The sequence below is a fragment of the Silurus aristotelis genome (assembly GCF_946808225.1).
Source record: "Silurus aristotelis genome assembly, chromosome: 4".
Classification (NCBI taxonomy): Eukaryota; Metazoa; Chordata; class Actinopteri; order Siluriformes; family Siluridae; genus Silurus; species Silurus aristotelis.
This window is the reverse complement of record NC_139577.1, coordinates 16,312,404-16,339,263: the sequence shown is the minus strand read 5'-3', so window position 1 is coordinate 16,339,263 and position 26,860 is coordinate 16,312,404. Positions and strand designations below refer to the sequence as shown.

General features: G+C 38.1%; 1 protein-coding gene across 7 annotated transcripts; it reads left to right on the top strand.

The window, feature by feature from the left end:
- Positions 1-297: 297 nt before the first annotated feature.
- Positions 298-26,737, top strand: mark3a (MAP/microtubule affinity-regulating kinase 3a). 7 transcript variants are annotated; one of them, XM_083539284.1, is made up of 19 exons: positions 444-1,115; positions 3,796-3,990; positions 4,365-4,418; positions 7,671-7,719; positions 9,274-9,339; positions 9,461-9,531; positions 10,211-10,267; positions 12,683-12,919; positions 13,011-13,130; positions 13,683-13,782; positions 13,937-14,049; positions 14,178-14,322; positions 14,572-14,774; positions 14,897-15,003; positions 21,011-21,244; positions 21,522-21,548; positions 23,025-23,134; positions 25,140-25,184; positions 25,681-26,737. In XM_083539284.1, the coding sequence occupies exons 1-19, from the start codon at positions 1,065-1,067 to the stop codon at positions 25,767-25,769; spliced, it is 2,073 nt and encodes a 690-aa protein (XP_083395410.1). In that variant the 5' UTR covers positions 444-1,064; the 3' UTR covers positions 25,770-26,737. The 7 variants fall into 7 exon arrangements, with proteins under 7 accessions (XP_083395408.1, XP_083395411.1, XP_083395410.1 ...); XM_083539285.1 differs by lacking the exon at positions 21,522-21,548 and having other exon boundaries at positions 437-1,115; XM_083539280.1 differs by lacking the exon at positions 23,025-23,134.
- The last annotated feature ends 123 nt before the right edge of the window (positions 26,738-26,860 follow it).

Sequence of the window (26,860 nt, the reverse complement as noted above, 5' to 3'; positions counted from 1 at the left end):
TCCGTCATCTAAACTGGATTTGAGTTATAACAACTTACAATTAACAAAAGGTACTGGCATCAGTATGATGATGATGATGTCTGATGTACTTTAGTTGCACTGTCAGATGGTGTAACATGTCCTTTCACTCCCTCCCTGAATGCTAGAAAACTTTACAAGAAAAAAAAAAAAGTGGCTAAGGAGTCTACATGAAGCCTAGAAAACAGTTTCTTCTTTTCCTGTGGTTCTTCACAGCGCCTCCTCATTTCCACGCCTGCATTTCCACAAAGCCCCCCATTCCCTGCTCCAGGATAGAAGAGGAGCTGCTATTCGCCATAGATATACATGGTGTTCGCATCCTGTCTTATGATTGGACATTTCACAGCTCGGTTAGCTGATAGAGATAAACGGGGAGGGATTTGTCAGAATACGAGTAGGGGGGGAAAAAAATCCGGATTTGAGATCCTGGCTTGTTTGCCATTGGGTGGCCATCTTGGAAGGAAGGAGCTTTAACCGAAAGCGACAGGCAGAGGTCGGAGGAATGAAGCTGTCAGAGAGAGCCTCATTCCCAGGCCCGTGACTCAACTAACCGCTTCATTCAGACCTGTCGAGACAAAAAGAAGCGTTCAGGGTTTATATGTAGTTATTTGTTTTACACGAAAAGCGTGGTTGTGCTGCGATAGACAGGGCCTTGTGTGTGTGTCTGGGGGGAATTTTTCTTTTCCATTCCTCATCTGAAACAGCCGGACATCCGAAATGTGAATCACAGACAATCCGCTGCGCTTGTAGTTACACCTACTGATAGCTGGGACTTCCGATTTTCTGATCTAGCTCATGGCTCGGTATCGATTTGGGATCTCAGCAGCATTTCCAGCTCGGGAACACAGTGTGTAAACCTGGACATTATTCCAGGGTGAAGTTTTTCACAAGTTTGCGCTGAGTGTGCGCTTCAGTATCACAGTAATGGTGTAGACAGCGCTACACAGTGTCGCGGTATTTCAGGGTAAACAAGAAGAAAAAAAACCTCCGCGGGCTTAAATAGGACCGTTATTTTTGGGGGCTGAAATCTATAGTCCAGGGATACGATGTCAGCAAAAACAGCACTACCATCCGTCAACGAGAGGAAAACCGAAAATGTAAGTAGTCTGATTTGTATTTGCAGTCATTCATGCAAATAAATCTGGTAACACAGAGACACCAGCAGGGTGTGAGATTGTTCTCTGCTCTTCATTCTCTATTCTCTAAAAGACCAGCTGGAACTTTTTGTACTCAGGTTCTTCATCTTCAGCTTTGCCTAGATCGTAGCACAACTGTCCCAAAAGGTTCACCAAGACGCATTGTTGTTTGTGTTTTTTTCTTTTGCTAGTGTTGTGCCATAAGTCTAGCCTTTAGAATCAGTCATTAAACAGTTGATCTCTTGTATGGGGATGGACAGATGGACCCCCAGCATGGGGTCTGCAGCATCAGGGAGTGGATTATTAATCAACCTAATGTGTGCAGGACATGTTTAAACAAAACACTGTGCCTGAGCAGTGTGAAAGAAAGAGAGAGAGAGAGAGAGAGAGAGAGAGAGAGATATGCACCATCTTTATGTTCTGTCTCTTTATTTTGTGGTGTATTAGAGGTATACATTGTCACTTTGACTGAGAGCTTATGCGCATTGGAGTGAGAGAAGGTAGGGGGGTAGTCATCTGTCTGCTTGGTGAGTCACGACTAGGAACTGCAGGTGAATGCTTATTGCTGCAGTTTCTCTACCCATTCATCTCCAGCCTCACGTGTATGCCTCGAAAATGTCGCAACACAGACACTGTGTCCTGTGTGTGTCACAGGATTGTTGAATATCGTGTACGTGGGTGGATGTAATGCGTGTAAGGGGATTTGGACATTACTGAATTTGATCATCAGGATAGAATTGTGCTGTGCGTAGAACCATCGAGTCTTTAAGGGCCAATGCATTTTTTTCCTACCTGCTGATTATAATTGTTCGTATAAGACCTTTACAATCCTAGGAATGCTCTGAACCTATAGGCATATACACTGAAATGAAAAGAAAAATACCTTGTAGGCGTTTACATATGCGACAGGGGTCTTAGACTCCTGTACTAGAGGACCACAGCACCGCACCTCATCTAACACACCTGAGTAAAATGATACGCTAAAAAATACACGTCATCACAAGCTGAGTTTGATATTTTAAAAGAGGGGGAAATCCAAATCTGATACCATAGATATAGCTAAAGATAATAATAGGAGGTGTTGGTCAGTGTTGGTGTTAATGCACTGACTCACAGTACTGATGAAACCTGTCTGATGGGTCTCACCCGAACCGAGTATCGGTGAACCCCCGGTCAAAAGGAGGCCGCTGTTTACTTCAGACACAGAAAGGGTCTCAATCAGTGTCTTGTTGAAGCATTATTTTACGACATACGTTTTTGAGTACCTTGTCCTAATTAGTTTACCTCTTTTAATATTAGTGTGCTTGTTTTAGTTTTTTTTTATCTGTCTTTTGTATCAATGTGTTTTAGTATATATATTTTTAATGCTAACATGCTTGCCATTAAAAAAAAAAAAAAAAAAAAAACTATTTTCATGGATACTGAAATCCTGTGCAGTCCTTACATTTGAGCTCAGTCTTTCCAGATAGTACAGATACACAAGAGGCAGTGAATTAGGTTAAAATGTCACTTATCTTGTACGAAGAGTTTCAGATCTCTGAGTACTTCAGAGCTTTATGCTCATCCTAATTTTGGCTCTTCAAACCATTTCATAATTAATTTAATATGAATAATTTATTATTTAAATGTAATATAAAACTGGTCACGTAGCTCTAAAATGGAATTTGTGCCTTCATAAAAGTGACAATCTATGCTAAACACAATGTATGCCATTTTCGTTGTTATTAAAATATCCTATGTCATGTTGATTTTACGGAAGGCTGTATTATGCAAATAACTATAGTAATTCATCACCATGAAAAGATTTAGAGACTATCAAAATAACCCTCATGAAGCAGGACATTAGAAGAGGACACAGTTTGTGGCCACATGCAAAAAATATTATAGGCATCAATTTGTCCAAGTATCACAATTGAAGATTGAAGTTGGTAGCATTGGGACGTGTACTGCATTTGCCTTATCCGGTGAGCGTCACTTCAAAAACACATCCTCATGTTAGTTCACTAGGTCAGGAACTAAGAATACCATCAGCCAAAATACCCTGCTGGGGTTTATTACAGCATGAAAAGAAAACATACATAACATGGTGTATTTCCTCCATCATCATGCCTGTAATAGCACAATTGAATGCCACCTACATACCAATAGACTATTTGAAAGGCATGCCAGAGAAAAGCCTTTATTTTATCTAACCTCATATATTACGTTTGAGTTCACAAGACACTACTGCAACTAGTGGCCATGGGCAATCAGACCAAACACTTAAAGTAAGAAAATAGCGTAACTTTCACTATGGTGGATCCGTGGTGTTTTTCTTTCAAGAATCCATTGAGACCTTGTTAGTATACATGGCAGTCTATGGCATTTCTCTCATACTCTAACTTATTAGCCACAAAGACATTTTTTTCCCCCTATAACCTTAAAATAAAATCTTCACTATGGGTGCCAATAATTCTGTAACTGACTTATTTTTATATGTAGCAACTGCCCAAGTGCATACTTTGTAAAAGTTTGCAGACATCATTTAAATCTTACTAGGCAAGCTTGATCCATGAATTGTTTATCAATTCTGCATTTTCATTATTCGTATTTATATAATTAATGCAAATCAAAGTTGTAATGAGCTATTTTGCTTTTCCAGCACACATCTAATGGTCATGGTCGAATGGAAGGGGCCTCTCGCTCTATAAGGTCGGGTGGCCGAAACCGCAGTTCAGGTAGTTCAGGCTTCGAAGACCAAAATCCTCATATTGGAAATTACCGGCTCCTGAAAACCATTGGAAAAGGCAACTTTGCCAAGGTCAAACTGGGTCGCCACATCCTCACTGGCAGAGAGGTGAGAGGTCAGCTGTGTACTTCCTGTCACACAGCTTTTCACTTCAAAAGGTTTTGTACGTGCAGATTTTAGTTCCACCCTAAAATTATTTGTTTTGATGTAGCCAATTTTATATCAAGTTTTTTTGTTCCAGATTAATACAGGTGTAATATTAACTGTAACTTTATTGAACACTCAAGCTAATTTAAGTGAATGATTTATTTTTTCTAGTTCTAATCTCTAAGTGATAAATATAGTAAAATAGTAAAACTTACCCCATATTAAAAACTTACTGTACAATAAGTCCTTTCAAAACATACATTTTAATAGGGGAATCTTTTATTAATTAATCCTTTTTTTTTATTTATTTTTAATTTATTAATTTTTTTATACAGGTGGCAGTAAAAATTATTGACAGGACCCAACTGAATCCAACAAGCCTTCAAAAGGTGAGCTCTATTTTAGGTTTGTTCTGAGTATGGCTTGGTTTTTACACATGGACATTATTACTTATTATTTAAAAAAGTACTTATTTGGTCTTGCGCATGCCTTGAACCACCAGGTTGTATCCTTGTTCTCAAGGAAATGATGTCATCCATGTCAGGAAGGGAGGTCACTGTGGACTCGGAAACATTGTTTTAGACTGTGGGAAATGATGTCCATAGGGCTTTGATTTGGTGCAGATCAGAGTATAAGCATAAGTTTATCATTAAATCAAGTCAAAAAGTGAAATTTTTTGTAATAGCATTTATTGTAGAACTTTTTTACAAACTCATTGCAGTGTAAATAAAGAGTAAATAAAGGCTTTTAAAAGACTACTTTATGCTTAATGCTAGGAATAATGACAAAAAATGCAGTCCTAGTTCTAGCAATTTGGATAATGTTCCGATTGGCAAAGTACTGTATATGCTCCTGACATTGATTTGTGGTTGAGCTTGGTGCTGCTTACTAGTACAAGCAGAATTTTTATTCGCAGTGCTAAACATTGATGACTCTCCCTCTCGGTGTCTTCTCTGTGTTGGCAAAGCGTATCTAAACAAGCTGCAGAAAATCTGCATTATGCTTGTTGTCTGTTGGCTCAAACTGGTGCCAGCATCTAAGCGAGGGTAGAGCAAAGGCAGATGGACAAATAGGTGGCAGATAGGAGTGAAGTGATACTGAGGGCCAGCAGGATAATCTTTTTTCAAGAGGAGATATGGAAAGCCACAGAAGGGCCAATGCTGTAGGTGGTGAGAGATTAAAAAAGGCCCATGAACATAGAGGAAATAAAAAATTAAAAAAACAATCTATAGAGGAATGGAGTAGAAACACTCTCATACTTTCCTTCTCTCTGACACATAGATTCAGGGACCCTGTCTCTATTATTAGCTGGGCACAGAAGCGCACTGCAGTTACCATTAGATTTTCCACAACACTACTGTTTTGGATTCCACGTATATACGGTCTCTTCTGCCTTTTGGTACTAGGCCAATAGAGAAAGCTCTGACTCATGCAAATTTACATACATACATAAATAAATACATACATTATGTATGAATATAATGCATCATCACCACATACATATTTTAATATTTCTCAATTTATATTATCTCTGATGCACTGCTAGTGAACCTCTTCTGTAATCGTTTTGCTACTTTTATATCTCTGCTGCTTCTGCTTCTTTCCTCTTGGTTATTGCTGTGGCAGTGTCCTTGCTTTCCGGAGTTATTTGTTATGTTCCAAAGCTCACATGTGTGTGTCTGTATGAATGTGTGAGAATTTCGATGTCACTAAATGGTTGTGTAATTGTGCGTGGGTGTGCATTTTGCACTCGTCCCCTGACTGAAGTGAGTTGTCGTGCTCCAGTGTTCTTTAGCAATCATGTAGGTGTTAAGAATGTGGATCAGGAAGAGAAATAGAGGGCAAATGGAGAAAGATGGCTTGGCAGACATAGCTTTCAAGACCAAAGAACGCACATTGTGTCATCAGATCGTATCTAAATGCTTTTTGAATGTTAGAAAACCACGACAGTAATTTCTATTGTAGGTTATTATGTCTGTGCTAATCTTTAATGTAAAAATCTGCCACTGGGCATAATAATGATTTTTTTTCTTGATTTTAGTTTAAAATCATTACAGAACCCATACTATATCTGAACTATACTCTGCAGTACTCTGCGCATGTTTTTATTTTTTGCACTGGCTTGCTTTATAGGAGTTTCACAGAGAGCCGAGATAAAGCAGTGAGAGTCTTTGAATCAGACCGTGAGGTAAAGGCCTGGCAGAAAGTTTCCTTATATTAAATCAGTTCAAGGAATGTACCGAGTGACCTTGTGGGCATTTCCACTTCATTCTGCCCCACCCCGTCTCTGCCCTGTTGACTTTAACTGCCAGTCCTGTAGTCCCCAGATGGATTCACAGACGCACGTTTATGTTAAAATTTACATTTATATGTATTGGTTTAATAGGTGCTTTATACAGATTGGCATTATATCTAGGGTTAGGTTTAAATCAAGTGGTGAAATTACTACGGATGATGATAATAATAAAGAATAGGTCTTACACGTCTTAGCAAATGTAATTATTTTTCTTCTATCAATATTCTTTCTTGTTTTTAGCTTGAACGCATAGCTAACCGTCATGGATGCTGTCATCCTCTCTGTCTTTGGGTGATTTAGTATTTTCTATTGTGTAAACTGCTGGTTAATGCTGTTTTACTATACGGTAAAACCCCATTGGATGAGCATAATTTGTTTGTGGAAATTGCTCATGGGTCTATTCGAACTCATTTTCCCCATAAGGATGAATTTAAAGGCGATTTAATCCGTTCCGCAACCTCATTCGATCGCTTATTTTTGCACTTAAAAAGTATTTGTAGCCTATTTTAACAAACAATTACACCGCAAATTACTGTATTGACATAATAATAAGTTATAATAGTAATTATTAATTATCTCATTAATAATAAGATAATAAAATACTGTAATAAAAATAAAGATAAATTAATAAAAAATACAGTACGGTACGGTACGGTAAATGGTAGGTGCTTATGGTAGAGCTAGACACCCCACATACACGAGTACGCACACCACGCTCGTACTTTTCGACTACTTCCTTCTTGGTTTCAATGGTAATTCTATTTACTTTCTTTTTTCCCAGCACCATCACTGATTTTTTTGGGAGACATTTTTCAAGATGTCTAGTGAAATAAAAATATAACACTGATGCTACCCTCGGCCGAAAGCGGGGAACTGGCAGCGTGGGTTTGCTCGTGCCTTTGGAATTTGCTCGCAAAATGGGGTAAAATTTTGCAAGCAAGGTCGCTCATATCTTCGATTGCTCGTACTACAAGTTGCTTGTACAATAGGGTTTTACTGTACCATACTTACCCAAAATAAATGTTTGTGTGGGGTTTTTTTTTTTTTTTTTTTGTCTCTTGCAGAAGACTAAAGTTTTACTTGTATTCACTAGTAAAAGCTTATTAAGGGTACAATATGCATTTGTACCATGTTGAAATAAGCTTTGTTTGTTCTGAGGTTAGTGATCACACAGAACTGCTTGCACAAGGACAGCATGTGTGATCTGTCCCAGATCAGTGTCTCTTAACACTTGCTCAGCGTCTTTAGCACTATCTCCATGCTAAAGCTGGTGAAATGTTGTCTGCAGCTCTTGTTCTTTCTGTTTACTCATAGTTCACTATCTTCTGTCTTGTTTGTTCACCAGCTCTTCAGGGAAGTTAGAATAATGAAGATTTTAAACCACCCAAATATAGGTAAGTATCAGTAAAAACATTTGTTCTGATTTATACACTTGTTCACAAGATAATGAGTCGTTGGAGCAGATGTATACACAAAGAAGCTCGGTGTATCCCTTCTGTCAGCTTAGCTGTCAGTTGACTGCTTTAAATGCTTTTCTTTTTTCTGAAGTCCTGAATCTTTGTGACAGAGAGAAAGAGCACATGTTGCCTCAGAGACACTTTCTTACTAGTGCTGTCTCTAGTGCAGCGTATAACAAGCATAATGATGGATGTACAATGGAGCACTTGTCTAACCATTTATAAAATTGCAAGCTCTACCATATACCTAACAAACCTAAACAATATGAACGCACACATTTTAATGGTGTAGAGTACTGACGTGTTCCTCCAAATAAAATACTTTGTGATACAGTAGTTATAAGTTTAGTACTTTCCCCAAAAAGTTAAAATAAGAATAAACAAAGGGATCATTTTGAAAGTTATGTAATATAGTAAAATAAAATGTTTATGCTATTTATGGACAAGATATAATTACTCCTTGTAAGGATTGAGTCTTTTTTTTGTTTTTTTTTGTTTTATACATTTAAGCACTATGATAAATCATTTAAGAACAGAGCTTTTGCATACTGCACCGTTATTGTGCTCTAAAAAAAAAAAAAGAAAGGGAAATAAAGCATTATCAAAAGAAATAGTTAATTTGCGGTAATGGAAAAATAGAATTGTGCAACTTTTTTTTGCAAACCTCAAAACAAATGCAGAACAAACCAGAAATAATAGGTTTGTAAAAACTGGCCTACCCTTTTTTTTTTTTTAGAGAGAAAATAGGTTTAATTTTCCCCCTCTTTCCATTGAAAATAATTTTTGGTCATTTTCTATTACACTACTCATGTAATTTAAAATGCAAGACAAAGCTGTCATAGTGGAATGTTCCCCTGTGATTTTCTATTTATTTAAATGATATATACTGTGAAACAAAACAAAGGAAGTAATTGTAAATGGAAAATAGTTTTTTTGACAAGAAATAAAATTTGAATGCAACAAAATCTTACGTTAAAACTAGTGTTAGGCAACATGACCTGAAAAAGGATCGCATTACAATTTTTTTGCAAAGTGTTGCAAATTTAATCACATGTAGCATATTGTTAGGTATAAAAAGAAAGGCAGTAGGTAAATCTAAATGTTAAAATGAAATTTCTAAACAAAAGAATGTGTATGCATGTATGGATGTGTGTGTATATATATACACATACCTTTAATTTAAATTATTAGCTGAGATTAATAATGATTTTCAGAAAATAAACATGCAGTAATCCATGCATCATGAATTTTTGGAAGAATTAAAAAAGTCATAGGGAGTGAAAAATTCCAGATGGAAAGAGACATTTCAGTTGAATCAGCCATTATGAAAAACTGCATTGTTCAACAGATTATTTAACCCTTTCAACATTTTGAAACTTTTTACTGTTCAAATTAGAAAAATGAATCTCCCAAATTTAAGCATTCACTATTTAATAATTCATCTTAAAAGAGTAAAATATGATATTTGATTTGATCTACTGTTACCTGCAGTAAAGCTGTTTGAGGTGATTGAGACGGAGAGGAATCTGTTTCTTGTGATGGAGTATGCCAGTGGAGGTGAGTGTATCTGTTTGGTGGTCAGCCACAACCTCTATTTATTATGTCAGGTCTTGTTTTAAAGTTTAGATTAGTCTTTGCTGTGTTTGATTTTCATTTGTATTATTTGTTTTGTGTGCAGGTGAAGTTTTTGACTACCTTGTTACTCATGGCAGGATGAAGGAGAAAGAGGCCAGAGCTAAATTTAGACAGGTGGAGTGTGCTTAACATCTGTTTTACATTCACATTCTCACAATAGAGACTGATCACAGAGAGAGGAGTTGCCACGTAGAGGCAACCTTTTTTTCTCTGATATTTCAAGGTAGTAATGATGACTATCTGAGTTCTCCTATATCACATTATGTGGTATTTGGTTTGATATTACTTTTTTCAGACTGGCAAACTAAGTAACTCAGAATGTCCCTAACCTGTTTAGCTTTAGATAGTTTTCCTAAATTCCGATTACTCATTCAAACAGAATACCAACATGGACTGAAACAACCATGACACCGGTCTTTTTAAAAAATAATACAAATATGTTCTTTGACTAGATATTTGTTGCATGTAGCCTTTCCAAAAGGTGGGTTCCTGTTCAGAATGTGTTTGTGTAGCTGCAGATTATAGATGAAGATAAAGAATAGTAAACAGGATCGTGTAGTAGCTACACTGATACCGAAATACAATCAAAGTCAAGCAATTTTGTTTCCATCGGGATGAAATATTGGTTTGTGGAAGCAGATGATCTCTCCCTCTTGTGCTTCTTAGAGCAAAGTGTGTCTTTTTATTCATGTTTGTTAAAATCCTTCCTCCCAAGCGAGGGTAAAATGGAAGCCTATTTAGTTATTGATTCGTCTAGATTTTAAGCCTAATTAATGAAATGTTTTGTTCTCAGATTGTATCAGCTGTGCAGTACTGCCACCAGAAACACATTGTTCACAGAGACCTGAAGGTAAGCATGCGTTCATGCGCATGCTCAAATTTATGCCTTAAGTATTTTTGCTATGTGTCTGTACTGCATGTGAGAAAGCACAACATGTTCTGTTGAGAGCTCACTCATTATCTAGATTGGCCATGCTGACATGCTGTCATCCTTTCTTCACTAAAGACTGCAATGAATAATCCATGAGAACAGTAAGAGTACTTCTGGCTACATGTAGACCGCTATTTAAATGATGGCAGGAGATTAATAAAAGGGTCATGGCACGTTCCTGAGGTTATTAGTAACATACATATGATTTATTATACATAATAGCGTCCAAGTTGAGTTAACAGGAATTACTAGGGCATGGGATTCATGAGAAGCACATTGTAAAAGATCATTGTTATTATTGTATCATTATAATGATAATATGATTATTGTTTAGCAGTAATCCAGTAGAATTGTTCCTCATTTATACAGTAAACATACAGTATCTCTCAAAAGTGAGCACACCCCTCACATTTTAGCAAACATTTTAGTATATCTTCTTAAGGGACAATACTGTAGAAATAAAACTTGGATATATTTTAGAATAGTCAATGTGCAGCCTGTACAGCAGTACAGATTTACTGTCCTCTGAAAATAACTACATACAGCCATTAATGTCAAAATGGCAGCTAAAGTAAGTACACCCTAAACGATAACAGCTGTACGCCATGTAACAATGCAAAGCCGCATGTCCTATTGATCATGTTCATGTTTTTGCCTGCTTGACAGGATCATACATATTTGTGTATCTTGTAGTAGAGCAGTTAAAATTTGGTGCTTTAAGTACAATTATCTCATACTGACCACTGGATGTTCAACATGGCATCTTATGGCAAAGACTCTCTAAGGATTCGAGAATTAAAATTGTTGCTCTCCACAAAGACATCTCAGCATCCCCCTGAAACTGAGTTAAAGTACAGTTGCCAGGGTCATACAGAGGTTTTTTCAAGACGGGTTCCACACAGAACAGACCTCACAAAGGTCCATAAAAGAAGTCAAGCCCTCGTGATTTGCATCAGGTGCAGAAGCTTTCTTCAGAAAAACAGACGGATGAGTGCTGCCAGCATTCAAAGTCAAGTCAAGTGAAGTTTATTTCTATAGCGCTTTCCACAATAGATGTTGTCTAAAAGCAGCTTAAAAGAATTTAAGAATTAAGGTGAATGGTGTGTATTTGTCCCTGATGAGCTGCCTGGGCGACTGTGGCATGGAAAAACTCCCTTAGATGTTATGATGAAGAAACCTTGAGAGGAACCAGACTCAAAAGGGGAACCATCCTCATTTGAGTGACATCAAGAGTGTGATTTCATAAATCTTAAAACAATACAAAACACCGGAGTGTGAGAACTAACATGAACACCGGAATGTGTGATTGTGAGTAATGTCCTTTATACAGTCTTATACAGTATGTTGGCGTTATGTAACCAGGAGCTACTGAGCAACTCATAAAAAAGCTCAACAAAAGGAAAAGGAAGCCTCTTTTGAAACTGGCTCACAAGAAAGCCTGCAAACAGTTTACTGAAGATGATCTGTCCAAGAGCATGAATTACTGTAAACAGGTCCTGTGGTCTGATGAGACTTAGATAAACTTGTTCGGCTCAGATGCTGTCCAGTATGTGTGGCAATACCCGGGTGAGGAGAACCAAGAAAAGTGTCTTGCCTACAGTCAAGTATGGTGGTATCGTCATGGTCTGGGGCTGCATGAGTGCTGCTGGTACTGGGGAGCTGCGGTTAATTGAGGAAAACATGGATTCCAACAGGTACGGTGACATTCTGATGCAGAACATGATGTCCTTCCTTCAAAAACTGGGCTGAACGGCAGCTTTCCAACATAATAATGACCCCAGACACACCGCAAACTGCCCTGCTGAGGACGCTGAAGGTGAAGGTGATTGAGTGGCCAAGTATGTCTCCAGACCTGAACACTATTGAGCACCTGTGTGGCATCTTCAAGCGGAAGGTGGAGAAGCGCCATTTGTCTAACATTAAGCAGCTCAGTGGTCATTTATGGAGGAGTGAAAGAGGATCCCAGCAACTACCTTTGCAGTTCTGGTGAATTCCATGCCCATGAGGATTGAGGCAGTGCTACATAACAGTGGTGCTCACACAAAATATTGACACTTTGGACTCAGTTTTGACTTGTTCACTTAGGGTGTACTCACTTTTGTTGCCAGTTATTTTGACATTAATGGCAGTATGTTGAGTGATTTTTAGAGGACAGTAAATCAGTACTGCTATACAAGCTGCATATTGACTACTCTAAAATATATCCACTTTTCCTTTCTATAGTATTGACCCTTGAGAAGATACATTAAAATGTTGCTGAAATGTGAGGGGTGCACTCACTTTTGTGAGATATTATAATTACATATGCTCTATATTTATTTTGTTTTTTTTTAGGCTGAGAACCTGCTGTTGGATGCCGATATGAACATAAAGATAGCGGATTTTGGCTTTAGTAACCAGTTCACCATGGGGAATAAGTTAGACACGTTTTGCGGCAGTCCCCCGTATGCTGCTCCTGAACTCTTTCAGGGAAAAAAATACGACGGGCCTGAAGTGGACGTCTGGAGTCTGGGGGTCATACTTTACACTCTGGTTAGCGGATCACTCCCTTTTGATGGACAAAACCTCAAGGTCTGAATTTCTGTGTAATTCCAAATCTATTTAGAATGTGGCATTCATTGTGAAATTCAGAAAATGTGTAATTTATGTTTGTGTTTTGCAGGAGCTACGTGAACGTGTGTTAAGGGGGAAATATCGAATTCCCTTCTACATGTCTACAGACTGCGAGAATCTCCTTAAACGTTTCCTCGTGCTCAACCCTGCTAAGAGAGGAACACTGGAGGTTAATATTGCTGCCATTCTTTTTCCTCAACCTAGTCCCCTTTTCCATAGAACAATGAATAATGCAGCAGCGGTTTGCAGTATGTGTGCACTCTGTATGCTCTGTGAATGTGGTGAATAGTGAGGAAGCACACAAAAGGCTTGGTCTGCACCTTGCCGTTTACTAGTTGCAAGACAAAAAACATTCTATTATTTTCTTTCATACTTCTCTGGCGTAAGCACTGTCCTACATCGGATTCCAACAATGAGTTTGTCAATATTTGTCAACTTTTATTTGTAGCTATCATATTTAAGAACAGACGTGACAATTTGTTTTATTTTATTTTGACAGTTTTATATTGAATGGTTGTTATATTGTAAGCAAACTGCTGCCTATCAGACAACTTGCAATGACAGGGAAAGCAAGCCTTTCCTTTGCATTTTTCTCTTGACAAGCCTTCCCCTTTTTTTTTTAGCTAAAAGCAAGAAAATGCATATTTTAGATTTGCTATTGTGCATTTACTTTTCCAAATGTGTAATAACTAGACATGGAATGAACCTTGCTTTGTTGTAGCAAATCATGAAGGATCGTTGGATCAATTCTGGGTCAGAGGAGGATGAACTCAAACCCTACATTGAACCGGAGGCTGACATCTTTGATACGAAGAGAATAGGTATGCAGAAGAATTGGTTTCTGCTTACATTTTTCTTTCCTTTTGTGTGCAATGGTCATTTAAAAGATTTTTTTTGTGTATTTAAAAATATATATTTGTGTATTTATTTTGTCACAGATTTGTCACCTTTTGTCTTTTGATTTGTCTAATGTAGATGTCATGGTTGGCATGGGCTTTACCAAGGAGGAGATTCAAGAGTCTTTGTCAAAGATGAAATATGATGATATCACAGCCACCTATTTACTGCTGGGCAGGAAGCTTAATGAGGTAAGGATCTGCCCCACTAAAGCTGTTTCTGGACATCACCACAGAAACTGATGCAAAATCATTGTGAAAAATACCAGGTCCATGATGAGCAGATTTCATCTTATATTCTATGGGGTTTTCTCTTGCAGGAGGGAAATGACTCCAGTACCAGCAGCAATCTCACTGTGGGAAAAAATAGGCCTGCTAGTGAGATGAATGGCCAGTCTCCAGCTCACCAGAAAGTCCAGAGAAGTGTCTCGTCCAATCAAAAAACTCGACGCTACAGTGACCAAGGTGCTGCTCTTTTAGACACTTTTAATTTACCTTAATTTGAATAGCAATTAAACATAAATGTTTAAAATTTAGTATTCTGTTAGTCACCGACCTAAAGTATACAAATAGTATACAAAGATGATGAGTTTCTTTATTTCGTGAAAATTATAAAAACTTTTTTCAGTATTTTTTTTCATTTGATCTTTAATTTCTCTTTCTCTCTTACTCTCACTCTCTCTCTCTTTTTTTCTTTCTCTCTGTCTCTATCAGTGGGTGCTGTTGTAAACGCTGGGTTAAGTAGTGTTAAGAGGGCCGTTCCCAGCACAGCAGACGTTAACACGAAGCAGGATGGAGCTGCTGTAGTCCGTAAGGCTCCATCACACAGCCCACCCAGTCCATTACTGGGCAACGCAAATAACCCTAACAAAGCAGACATACCTGACCGCAAGACGGCCAACTCTCTCACTCCTAATGTAAGTGTTTGTGTTTAAATCTAATTTTTTATTGTGATTTGTTAATCACATATTTCTTCAGCATGAATATAATTTGTTAAGATTTTTTTAATTATGTGCAAGCTGCGTTTGTTTTTACTCAGAATAACTCTGGAGGCTCTGGAGGAATGGGTCGGAGAAACACGTATGTTTGCAGTGACAGGAACAACACCGATCGCCTCTCTGTTGTTCCAAATGGAAAAGAAAACAGGTACAGTAACAATGAAGCTTCTCCTTGTAGTGTACCTGGCCAATTAACCACTTCCATAAACACAAGTATAGTTTCTCTTTAACTGGAAAACACTAATTCTCCAAACAGAGTTCAGGGTGTTTTGAGGTCTGGTCATTGAGGTTTTAAAAAAAAAATAAATAAAGATAATGAATAGCTTATGCTTATCAGATTACACCCTCATTAGCCATTTTGTATTTGATCTCTCTCTCTCTCTCTCTCTCTCTCTCTCTCTCTCTCTCTCTCTCTCTCTCTCTCTCTCTCTCTCTCTCTCTCTCTCTCTCTCTCTCTCTCTCTCTCTCTCTCTCTCTCTCTCTCTCTCTCTCTCTCTCTCTCTCTGAATTGAGACCCCTTCATCCAGCTTTCTAATGCAGTGAGATTAATTGCTTCAACAAAGATTTTGGCAAGCTATACAACAGTAAAACTAAATGTATGTAGTTGCCTATGTCTGCAATATTATGACAAAGACTCTTGGGGGTTTTGGCATTTAAAATTACTGATAAATCAGCTCCACTTAGCCAGAATAGCTGAGCTATCTCCACGATTGTGTCAACACTAAATGTGGAATTTGATGGGGTGGGAAAAGCTCAGGTGAATTCTACCACTTCTTACACACTAGGTGGCAGCACTAGAGGTAATAGTGTATAGTAATTCAAAGCTCTGATTAGTTCACTGCCTGATTTTCATAAAAAATGATTGCTGCAAGATTTGTGTAAAATGTCATGTTGCAATTATTGTGGTCAATATTGCGATATAATAAATGGTATTATGAGTCTACTTGATTGGTTATCAAGGAAACTGCACACAGATTAGTGATAATGCTGAACTGTACAAATATAAAGGTTTTCAAAAAGAATTTATTTTTTACAAAATGTAATATTTGCATTAATGTTAAAAAAACAACTTAACTCCAATGTACAGCTGAATTAAATAAAACAATTAAAAAAAAGTAATTTTTACAAATATGAGATTTATTGAAACTAACAGGAAATGCCCTGCCACTGCCCTCTACAATTAAGATTATTTACCTGTTTTCCTGCTGAAGTTTAAGATACAGTATATGTTAAAATACTTAAATTCAGGCAATTTTGCAATTTATTTATATATACAGTGGGTACGGAAAGTATTCAGACCCCCTTAAATTTTTCACTCTTTGTTATATTGCAGCCATTTGCTAAAATCATTTAAGTTCATTCTTCTTCCTCATGAATGTACACATAGCACCCCATATTGACAGAAAAACACAGAATTGTTGACATTGTTGCAGATTTATTAAAAAAGAAAAACTGAAATATCACATGGTCCTAAGTATTCAGACCCTTTGCTGTGACACTCATATATTTAACTCAGGTGCTTTCCATTTCTTCTGATCATCCTTGAGATGGTTCTACACCTTCATTTGAGTCCAGCTGTGTTTGATTATACTGATTGGACTTGATTAGGAAAGCCACACACCTGTCTATATAAGACCTTCCAGATCACAATGCATGTCAGAGCAAATGAGAATCATGAGGTCAAAGGAACTGCCTGAAGAGCTCAGAGACAGAACTGTGGCAAGGCACAGATCTGGCCAAGGTTACAAAAATATTTCTGCTGCACTTAAGGTTCCTAAGAGCACAGTGGCCTCCATAATCCTCAAATGGAAGACATTTGGGACGACCAGAACCCTTCCTAGAGCTGGCCGTCCGGCCAAACTGAGCTATTGGGGGAGAAGAGCCTTGGTGAGAGAGGTAAAGAAGAACCCAAAGATCACTGTGGCTGAGCTCCAGAGATGCAGTCAGGAGATGGGAGAAAGTTGTAGAAAGTCAACCATCACTGCAGCCCTCCACCAGTCGGGGCTTTATGGCAGAGTGGCCCGACGGAAGCCTCTCCTCAGTGTAAGACACATGAAAGCCCTCATGGAGTTTGCTAAAAAACACCTGAAGGACTCCAAGATGGTGAGAAATAAGATTCTCTGGTCTGATGAGACCAAAATAGAACTTTTTGACTTTAATTCTAAGCAGTATGTGTGGAGAAAACCAGGCACTGCTCATCACCTGTCCAATACAGTCCCAACAGTGAAGCATGGTGGTGGCAGCATCATGCTGTGGGGGTGTTTTTCAGCTGCAGGGACAGGACGACTGGTTGCAATCGAGGGAAAGATGAATGCGGCCAAGTACAGGGATATCCTGGACAAAAACCTTCTCCAGAGTGCTCTGGACCTCAGACTGGGCCGAAGGTTTACCTTCCAACAAGACAATGACCCTAAGCACACAGCTAAAATAACGAAGGAGTGGCTTCACAACAACTCCGTGACTGTTCTTGAATGGCCCAGCCAGAGCCCTGACTTAAACCCAATTGAGCATCTCTGGAGAGACCTAAAAATGGCTGTCCACCAACGTTTACCATCCAACCTGACAGAACTGGAGAGGACCTGCAAGGAGGAAAGGCAGAGGATCCCCAAATCCAGGTGTGAAAGACTTGTTGCATCTTTCCCAAAAAGACTCCTGGCTGTATTAGATCAAAAGGGGGCTTCTACTAAATACTGAGCAAAGGGTCTGAATACTTTGGACCATGTGATATTTCAGTTTTTCTTTTTTAATAAATCTGCAACAATGTCAACAATTCTGTGTTTTTCTGTCAGTATGGGGAGCTGTGTGTACATTCATGAGGAAGAAGAATGAACCTAAATGATTTTAGCAAATGGCTGCAATATAACAAAGAGTGAAAAATTTAAGGGGGTCTGAATACTTTCCGTACCCACTGTATATGTGTGTGTGTGTGTGTGTGTGTGTGTGTGTGTGTGTGTGTGTGTGTGTGTGTGTGTGTATATGTGTGTGTATATATATATATATATATATATATATATATATACAGTGAGGAAAATAAGTATTTGAACACCCTCCTATTTTGCAAGTTCTCCCACTTAGAAATCATGGAGGGGTCTGAAATTGTCATCGTAGGTGCATGTCCACTGTGAGAGACATAATCTAAAAAAAAAAAATCCAGAAATCACAATATATGATTTTGAAACTATTTATTTGTATGATACAGCTGCAAATAAGTATTTGAACACCTGCCTATCAGCTAGAATTCTGACCCTCAAAGACCTGTTTAAATGTCCACCTCCACTACATTTATTATCCTAAATTAGATGCACCTGTTTGAGGTCGTTAGCTGCATAAAGACACCTGTCCACCCCATACAATCAGTAAGAATCCAACTACTAACATGGCCAAGACCAAGGAGCTGTCCAAAGACACTAGAGATAAAATTATACACCTCCACAAGGCTGGAAAGGGCTACGGGGAAATTGCCAAGCAGCTTGGTGAAAAAAGGTCCACTGTTGGAGCAATCATTAGAAAATGGAAGAAGCTAAACATGACTGTCAGTCTCCCTCGGACTGGGGCTCCATGCAAGATCTCACCTCGTGGGGTCTCAATGATCCTAAGGAAGGTGAGAAATCAGCCCAGAACTACACGGGAGGAGCTGGTCAATGACCTGAAAAGTGCTAGGACCACCGTTTCCAAGGTTACTGTTGGTAATACACTAAGACGTCATGGTTTGAAATCATGCATGGCACGGAAGGTTCCCCTGCTTAAACCAGCACATGTCCAGGCACGTCTTAAGTTTGCCAGTGACCATTTGGATGATCCAGAGGAGACATGGGAGAAAGTCATGTGGTCAGATGAGACCAAAATAGAACTTTAGGGTCATAATTCCACTAAACGTGTTTGGAGGAAGAAGAATGATGAGTACCATCCCAAGAACACCATCCCTACTGTGAAGCATGGGGGTGGTAGCATCATGCTTTGGGGGTGTTTTTCTGCACATGGGACAGGGCGACTGCACTGTATTAAGGAGAGGATGACCGGGGCCATGTATTGCGAGATTTTGGGGAACAACCTCCTTCCCTCAGTTAGAGCATTGAAGATGGGTCAAGGCTGGGTCTTCCAACATGACAATGACCCGAAGCACACAGCCAGGATAACCAAGGAGTGGCTCTGTAAGAAGCATATCAAGGTTCTGGCATGGCCTAGCCAGTTTTCAGACCTAAACCCAATAGAGAATCTTTGGAGGGTGCTCAAACTCCGTGTTTCTCAGCGACAGGCCAGAAACTTGACTGATCTAGAGAAGATCTGTGTGGAGGAGTGGGCCAAAATCCCTCCTGCAGTGTGTGCAAACCTGGTGAAAAACTACAGGAAACGTTTGACCTCTGTAATTGCAAACAAAGGCTACTGTACCAAATATTAACATTGACTTTCTCAGGTGTTCAAATACTTATTTGCAGCTGTATCATACAAATAAATAGTTAAAAAATCATACATTGTGATTTCTGAATTTTTTTTTTTAGATTATGTCTCTCACAGTGGACATGCACCTACGATGACAATTTCAGCCCCCTTCATGATTTCTAAGTGGGAGAACTTGCAAAATAGCAGAGTGTTCAAATACTTATTTTCCCCACTGTATATATATATATATATACATACATACAGCATTTGTCTGGAAGTGGCAAACAAACCCTTTCCTGGGCTGAGACAAGCTAGCTAGCTAGCTTCCGCCTACGGCGGAATTTCTCTTCCGCCGTAGGCATAAAAAAGTCTAACACGGATGTATTAATGTATGCAGCGTGCTTAAGACATTTTTTGCCAGTCAAACTTGGCTGTAAAGTTTCCCTCTGACCAAACAAGCAGAGGACGGAAAAATGCTGACGCTATACTGGGCCAGCTAGCTGTCCCTGTGAGGCGAAATTCAAAGTCTATTCAACAGTTTATTCTCTTCATTCCATAGCGTTTCTCTTGGCTGCACTGCTTCGTGTATGTGGATGTTTTTTGTTTTTTTTTTGTCCAATCAGATTTCAGCCTCTATGTGCTGCCATGTGAACTTAATCTACCCAGGGCCTTTAAAGTCTGTAAAATAACGGACGGACGAAAAATAAAAGGAAGCGCTGTCTGTTGAACCATCGCCTTTTGTCCTCTTTCTTCCAATCCGGAAACAGTAAAATCTGATACAGATTGGTCATATTGCCATGTGATGTACAGTTACAACTTTAATTTAGCTAATAATGCACAATACATCTCTCTGCCCCGTGTTGGTAATCAAATAGCGAAATAACAAATGTAGCGTTTTTTTTTGGCTACCAGTTCAGTGTTAGTATGCGTGGCATCCACCTTCTTCACATGGTCTCCGCGCTGCATACCGGGAAAGTCACGTGACCACACACGCCACACGTGTTCTGGTCTTTTTTGTTTCGTTAAAAAGTGTGTCCACACATGCACTCATTTATTTCATTAAATCGCAAGATATAAACACACAAGCTGATTGCGATTGCCATACGATTATTTGTGCAGCACTAGCAAAAAATTATGAATTTTATATTCCAGTCATTTAATTCATTTGAGCAGAATAAAATTCTGATGTTATGGTTTCAATATCCAAATTTCCCCAACATGTCTACTTGTGCAAAGTTTTGGTAGGAAATAGAAGACTAATGAACACACTAATTCTGTGGGGCTTTCACCAGAAGACAAGGGAGTTAAGACAAGCTATTCATTTCTTTCTTCTGTACAAAGTCTATGCAGTTTTCACATGAATTACCCATCGTTCATGAATGACTAATAGTATGCAGAGAAAAAAAGTGTCTGTGTAGTAATCTCATTACTAAGTATAAAATAATATGTCTAATATAAAAATACAAATAAATCAGTAAATCAGAATGATTTAAGTCAAATGACCATATGTCAAAAGCAAAGCCCACAGCCTCCTTTCATTTGGGCTGCTTGAACATCTAATGATATTAAAGTCTTTGCACTATCATCTCATACCTTTTTAGAAGGTATTTTCATTGCATTGTAAGTAATTTGCTTTGTTGGCGGCGAAACTTTCAAAAATGTCAAAGAAAGGGCCTTGCTTGAATATACAACCTTGTGTAATTTACAGGATGTTGTAGACAAAAAGAGACAAGAGGACAATGCAATTCTCAATGTTCCTTCCTGTCTTTCTGCAGTGCGTCTTTGTCTCCTGACCAACCCGGTGCCTCCACTCACAGCATCAGCAATGCTGCAACTTCTGATAAACTCAGATTCCCACGAGGCACCTCAAGTCGCAGCACTTTTCATGGGCAGGTGCGGGAACGTCGCACTGCCACATACAACGGGCCGCCGACCTCACCCACTCAGCCTCGCAGCCGCGCCAACACAAACAACCTGCTCACCAAACTCACCTCTAAACTCACACGCAGGTAAACACACACACACACAATACACAAACACCTGAACTCTCATAGCATAAACTGCATATATATTTATAAAAAACGTCATTCTTATTGCTGAAATGTGTATTAAATATGCTTCATTAAAGAGAAGAGACATGAAAATGAAAAAGGTTTTTTAAAATAATCTTAATGATTCTAAATGTCCGATTGCAGGTTCTTCAGTTTTTTTTTTTCCTTTTTTTTTTCATTTAGCCCATCTTTGTAATGTTTCCTCCTTTGTTTTGTCATCTTTTTTGTATTTTAGAAACATGTCATTCAGATTTTCCAAAAGGTAGGACTTCAAGTCTGTTGGGGTTAAATAACTAATACGAGCTGGAATACTAACATGTAGTGCCTAGTGATTTTCTTCGATTGCTGTGATTGCATTTATCTCTGTATTTGATTAAGCATGCCTTAAAGAGTTCTCTGCATGCTAATATGACACATTTTAAAATTCCTTGCTACGAATTGCAACTAATCAAGTCTATTTGCTTAATGGGGGCTACCTGGTGTATTCAGCTCATGTTTCCATGGCAACATAATGTGTAAATCTGTTTTTCTGCAAACCCATGCTCTGATAATAAGTTGGAGCATGATCCATTCATGGAATGGTGATAGATCATAAAAGTTGCAATTATGTGAGCTAGCCATTTTTTTGTTATTGTTTTGCCCCTGTTGCTATTAAATGATTAAGAGCCATGGTAGTCATAACAGGGACACCTTCAAAACTAAAATGTAGTGATCATGTGCTAAATTGTGATTTTTTATTTTTTTTTTAGCACCTTACAGAAGCTAAATTGGGAATGAATAAATGGTTAAACCGGTGTTCCTAATAAAGTGGTCGGTAAATGTGTATATAGTAATAATTAGGTTCTTGAAGCTCCTGAAGTTAATTACTATAAAACACCCTTTAGCCTGTGGCTGATTTATCGCCAAACTGGATTCCCTGAAAAAATGGCACTTATTTCTGTGTGTGTTTGACTACTGAAAAAAGAAAAGGCAACCTTTTATTTTTGTAAGCATCATCAAAAGAAATAATTTTAGCTATCATTACCAATTTGAGACCCTAAGCCATTTTAGAACGAGACATTTTTGGGCCAGTGACATGTGATTTGTAATTTTTAGATTTCAAATAGCATTTTCTTAGCAAGTGTGTTCACATACGAGTAAAGCTAATTTATGTTCAATGGGAGTTTATTACTGAGTCAGGGACCAGAGTTTTCCAAATGACACATACATGTTTATTTAGATGTAGACCATCTATCCAAAGTGACTATAACTAATATTAATAATTATCAGTATGTGGTCCCAGAATGTTTTTTTTTTTTTTTTTTTTGCATTAGTACCAAGTCACTTAGTGCTTACAGCAAATCAGAGCCTCAGGATAGTTTTTCTCTGATATCATCCTCTGTTTAATTTAATCACTCATCCATTTGTCTTCTCACAAATATTATGTTTGATTTTGTTCTTTTCTTGTAGCTTATGTTAAGCAGTTTCACTACCATGGTCTTTTGTTTGGACTCTTAATTGGGATGAATTTTTTTTTTTATTAGATTGGATTCACAGTTTTTAAACAGGTGTGAATATCCTTCAGCACTGACGAAATGAGCTCTTCTATGATGTTTCTTCTGCCTATTTCAGTCTGCCCCCTTTCTCCCCCAACTTTTGTCTCTTTTGAATTCTTCTTTCTTCTATGACTTCTGCTCTTTTTCTTTTTTTTCCTCACTGGTTGTATTTTCTTTCCCCCCACTCTGTTTTTCTACCTCAGGGTCACTTTTGACCCGAACAAGCGGCAGTGTGCTGCTAAATCAGGGACAGGGGCTCCCGCTGTGCCCCCCACCCTGTCTGCCCCCTCCAACCCTGCACCAAAGCCTCTTAGTAAGTCTGAGCTCTTTCTCTCTCACACTATCCTTCCTCCTGGCCCATCATTCTCTTCATCTTTCACTTTCTGTAAACCTGGCTTTGCAAATGCTACTTTCATACAGCAATTGCTTACTATTCTTTTTAAATGTTTCTTGTATCATTTAAAAATCTTTTCTTTTTTTGTTGCATATGCAGAAGAGTTTTATATTTGAGTTTTTTGCTGTGTTTTTGAGAGAGAGAGAGAGAGAGAGAGAGAGAGAGAAAGAGAGAGAGAGAGAGAATTTACACACTCTTACATTATGTAAAACATAAACATGTTATATGCCCTACATGGCCAAAAGTATGCAGACGCCTTACCATTATCTGTGGGCATTAATATAAAGTTTCTTTATTGCTATAATCAGCCCCCCAAACTTAATTTACTTCAATTAAATAATTAATGCACAATTGGTGTATTTTTGCTTTGTCCACAGAAGCACAATCATGCTGGAACAGGAAACTGTTCCTCCACACAGTTGCCATTAGGTTGATGCATACAATTGTCTAAAATGTCTTTATAAACTGAGGCATTTAAACTAGCAATCAATCAAACCTTAAACTGACCCAAAACCTGAAAAACAGCTGCGGCCCATTATTCCTGCTTCACTCTTACTGTTTGCATTACACAGTCCAGTCAGTTCATTGGCCTCTTTCAAACCCAGGTTTATTCATTAGTAGATAGTAATGTATAATTCCTCACTGCAAAGAACACTGCTCCAGAGTCCAGTGGCAACATGCTACATGCACAACACTCCATCTGATATTATTCTAATATTGCAATATGGTGTTATCATCAGTGGTGGTTTTACTTCAACATCAAAACATTTTAAAGTAAACTATCCTACTTTTTACTCAACTTCATTTTGCTAAATCAGTCATTTCTATTTATTTATGAGTGGATAAAAGCGTAACTGGTAAAGCACGTAGCAAACCACCAAGCAGGGTAGAGCATGTGCTGTGTTTTAAACTTGTTTTGTTTGCCACTTGGTGGTATCTACTGTAGCACCAACATACAGTTCAGCTTTAGTTCAACAGCAAACAGAACATTTTGAGAGCAATAAATAATGGAAAAAACCTCTGACTCTAACTTATCTCAACCCTTATGGCCGTATTTGTGGTTTTTTTTTTTAAGTGGCCGAGAAGGTGATTTTGGGCTCATGGTAATTGTCATAGATATCAATCAGTGTTTGACTCATTAATATCATTTTAAAAAAAAGCCTTGTGACAAACATGATAATAGGAACATTTCAGCCATAATAGATCTTATTACTTTGGATACTTAAGTACATTTCAAGGCAAATACTTAACCTCAATTAAAAGGTTAAAGGCAGCATTTTTACTTTTACTGGAGTAATATTTTACCTACTTTATTTCAACTTTAACTCAAGTACATGGTTTGTGTACTTCATCCACCACTGGTTATTATGCTTGTGATGAGCTGTTTGACCATGGAAACAGAGATCACAAAGCACAGTTCTTGTGCTGAAGTTGCTTCCATGGGCAATGTGGGTAAGAATGTCAGTCCTCTGCAGCACTCTGTAAGTTTGCTGGTTTGCTGCTTTGTAGATGAGCTGCTGCTGTTCCATTTTATAATAATAGCACTTGCAGTTCATTTTGACAGATGGAGCTTACATGGCTTAATACTTAATATTTGATGCACCTGTTAGTTGGGTGTGTAACATATTTTAAGTCACATACTTTTGGCCACATAGTGTATATGTAAATGAGTTCCTCCAGGCATTCCAATTAGATGAGGCATCTTTCTTAGCATGAAAAAACGTGATCGCTTATGAAAATGCTATTGTCATTAATGTCCGATTCGATCATCTCTATCACTTTGGTACATTTGAATTTTCTACTTTTTTAAACTCCTTCATTTTCTGATTTTTTATTTTTTTTTCTTGCTTCAACCCAAGCTGTAACACTTGGCTCAAATGTGCTGTTCTTCTTTTCTTTTTTTCTGCTTTTACACAAATACCAGAGAATCAATCGAGTTTGAGAGAAGCGGGAGATTTGAGGGCACAAGGTGAGGAGTTTCTGAGATCCTCTACCCTCCACTTGGTTCATTCATGTCAATTGTGTTTAACCTGACCCATAGCAGCATATTGTTACCACATCATGATTAAATGGTCATTACTGTGGCATGTGAGATTCTTACTCATCTGGAAACTAGTACAGTCTCGTTTTTGTTTATTCTATTGCATGTGGCTTTTATGTATTGTTGTGATTTTTATTTTTTTTGCATGCTTAAACAGTTGCTGTGGTTGTTCTAGTGCAATATGCATGTTTAATTTACCATGCTGTAGATTTACTCTCTTCATTTCCCGTAAAGACAGAAAATTCCAAATGTTATGATTATATTGTATTTATAAAAATTTCAATGTATTACAAATATTTTTTTACCATATCAAACACCCCAAACCAGACCAATCATTTGTCCTTTTTTTTTTTCTCACCCTTTTTCTTTGCATATTCCCTTCTTACATTGTTGTTGTTGGGTTTTTTTTATTTTTTTATCACAGTCGCCATGTACCTGGGGATCAGCAAAAAGATGAAGGGAAAGATGGAAAAGACGGGAAACCCCGCTCTCTCCGTTTCACCTGGAGTATGAACACCACCAGCAGCATGGAGCCAGCCGCCATCATGAACGAGATCCGCAAAGTTCTGGACGCCAACAACTGCGACTATGAACAGCGTGAACACTTCCTTCTTCTCTGTGTCCATGGCGATGGACATGCGAACAGCCTTGTCCAGTGGGAGATGGAGGTCTGCAAACTGCCCCGCCTCTCACTTAACGGTGTCCGCTTTAAAAGGATATCCGGGACATCCATCGCTTTCAAAAACATTGCTTCCAAAGTTGCCAGTGAGCTCAAGCTTTGAATGTCTGTAATCTATTCATGTAGAAGACAATGAAAGTGTTACATCTTATATAGAGAAACAAACATCTGTACAATCAAGCGTAGCAGATTGCAAATGTATGTTTTTTTTTTTTTTTAATGAACCACTTACTCAATGTATTTCAAATGTATAGACTTTAACATTGCTAAAAGCAATAATTTGTGTCACAAGTTGCTAAACACTCTGTGAAAGAATTTGATTTGAGTGTTGTGGTTAAAAATGTGCAGGCCAAGACACCCTAGACACTTGTCCAGATGTGGCCTGAATGTGTAAAACCAGAGATTCTATTCTTCTTCAGACAGTGTTGCAATGCTATAGATATTTGGTGTTTTGAGCAAACTGTGTGTAAAGGCTATGTAAAACTCTTTCAAAAGAGACAAAATGCTTATAAATTTACCAGTTATTTTGCACCTCAGAGTTTATCAAGGTTCCGTGCTGGTACTTGAATGTGTTCCGGCGACACAGTTCGAATTCACTTTCACTGTGTGAATGCTGCGAGACTGAAGTAAAACAAGTTTTATTTATTTTATGCCCATCAGCCAAATGTAAATAATGCACCTTTTTCTTTTAGTTCATTGTTGCCATTCTCATACTCATAAGAGCTCTAATATTTTGAAGGGCTACTTGTATTTGCTTGTGGTTAAAGATCATATATGGATTATATTAAAACAGCTGTACATGTACTTTATTTGCAGGGTCAACTGTCTTTAAAAGTGCCTCTACAATAGTTGTAAATATACATGATTTAGCCTGATGTGGTTATGGTAATGTAGAAAGGGCAACCAGAAGGTGAGATTTTACAGA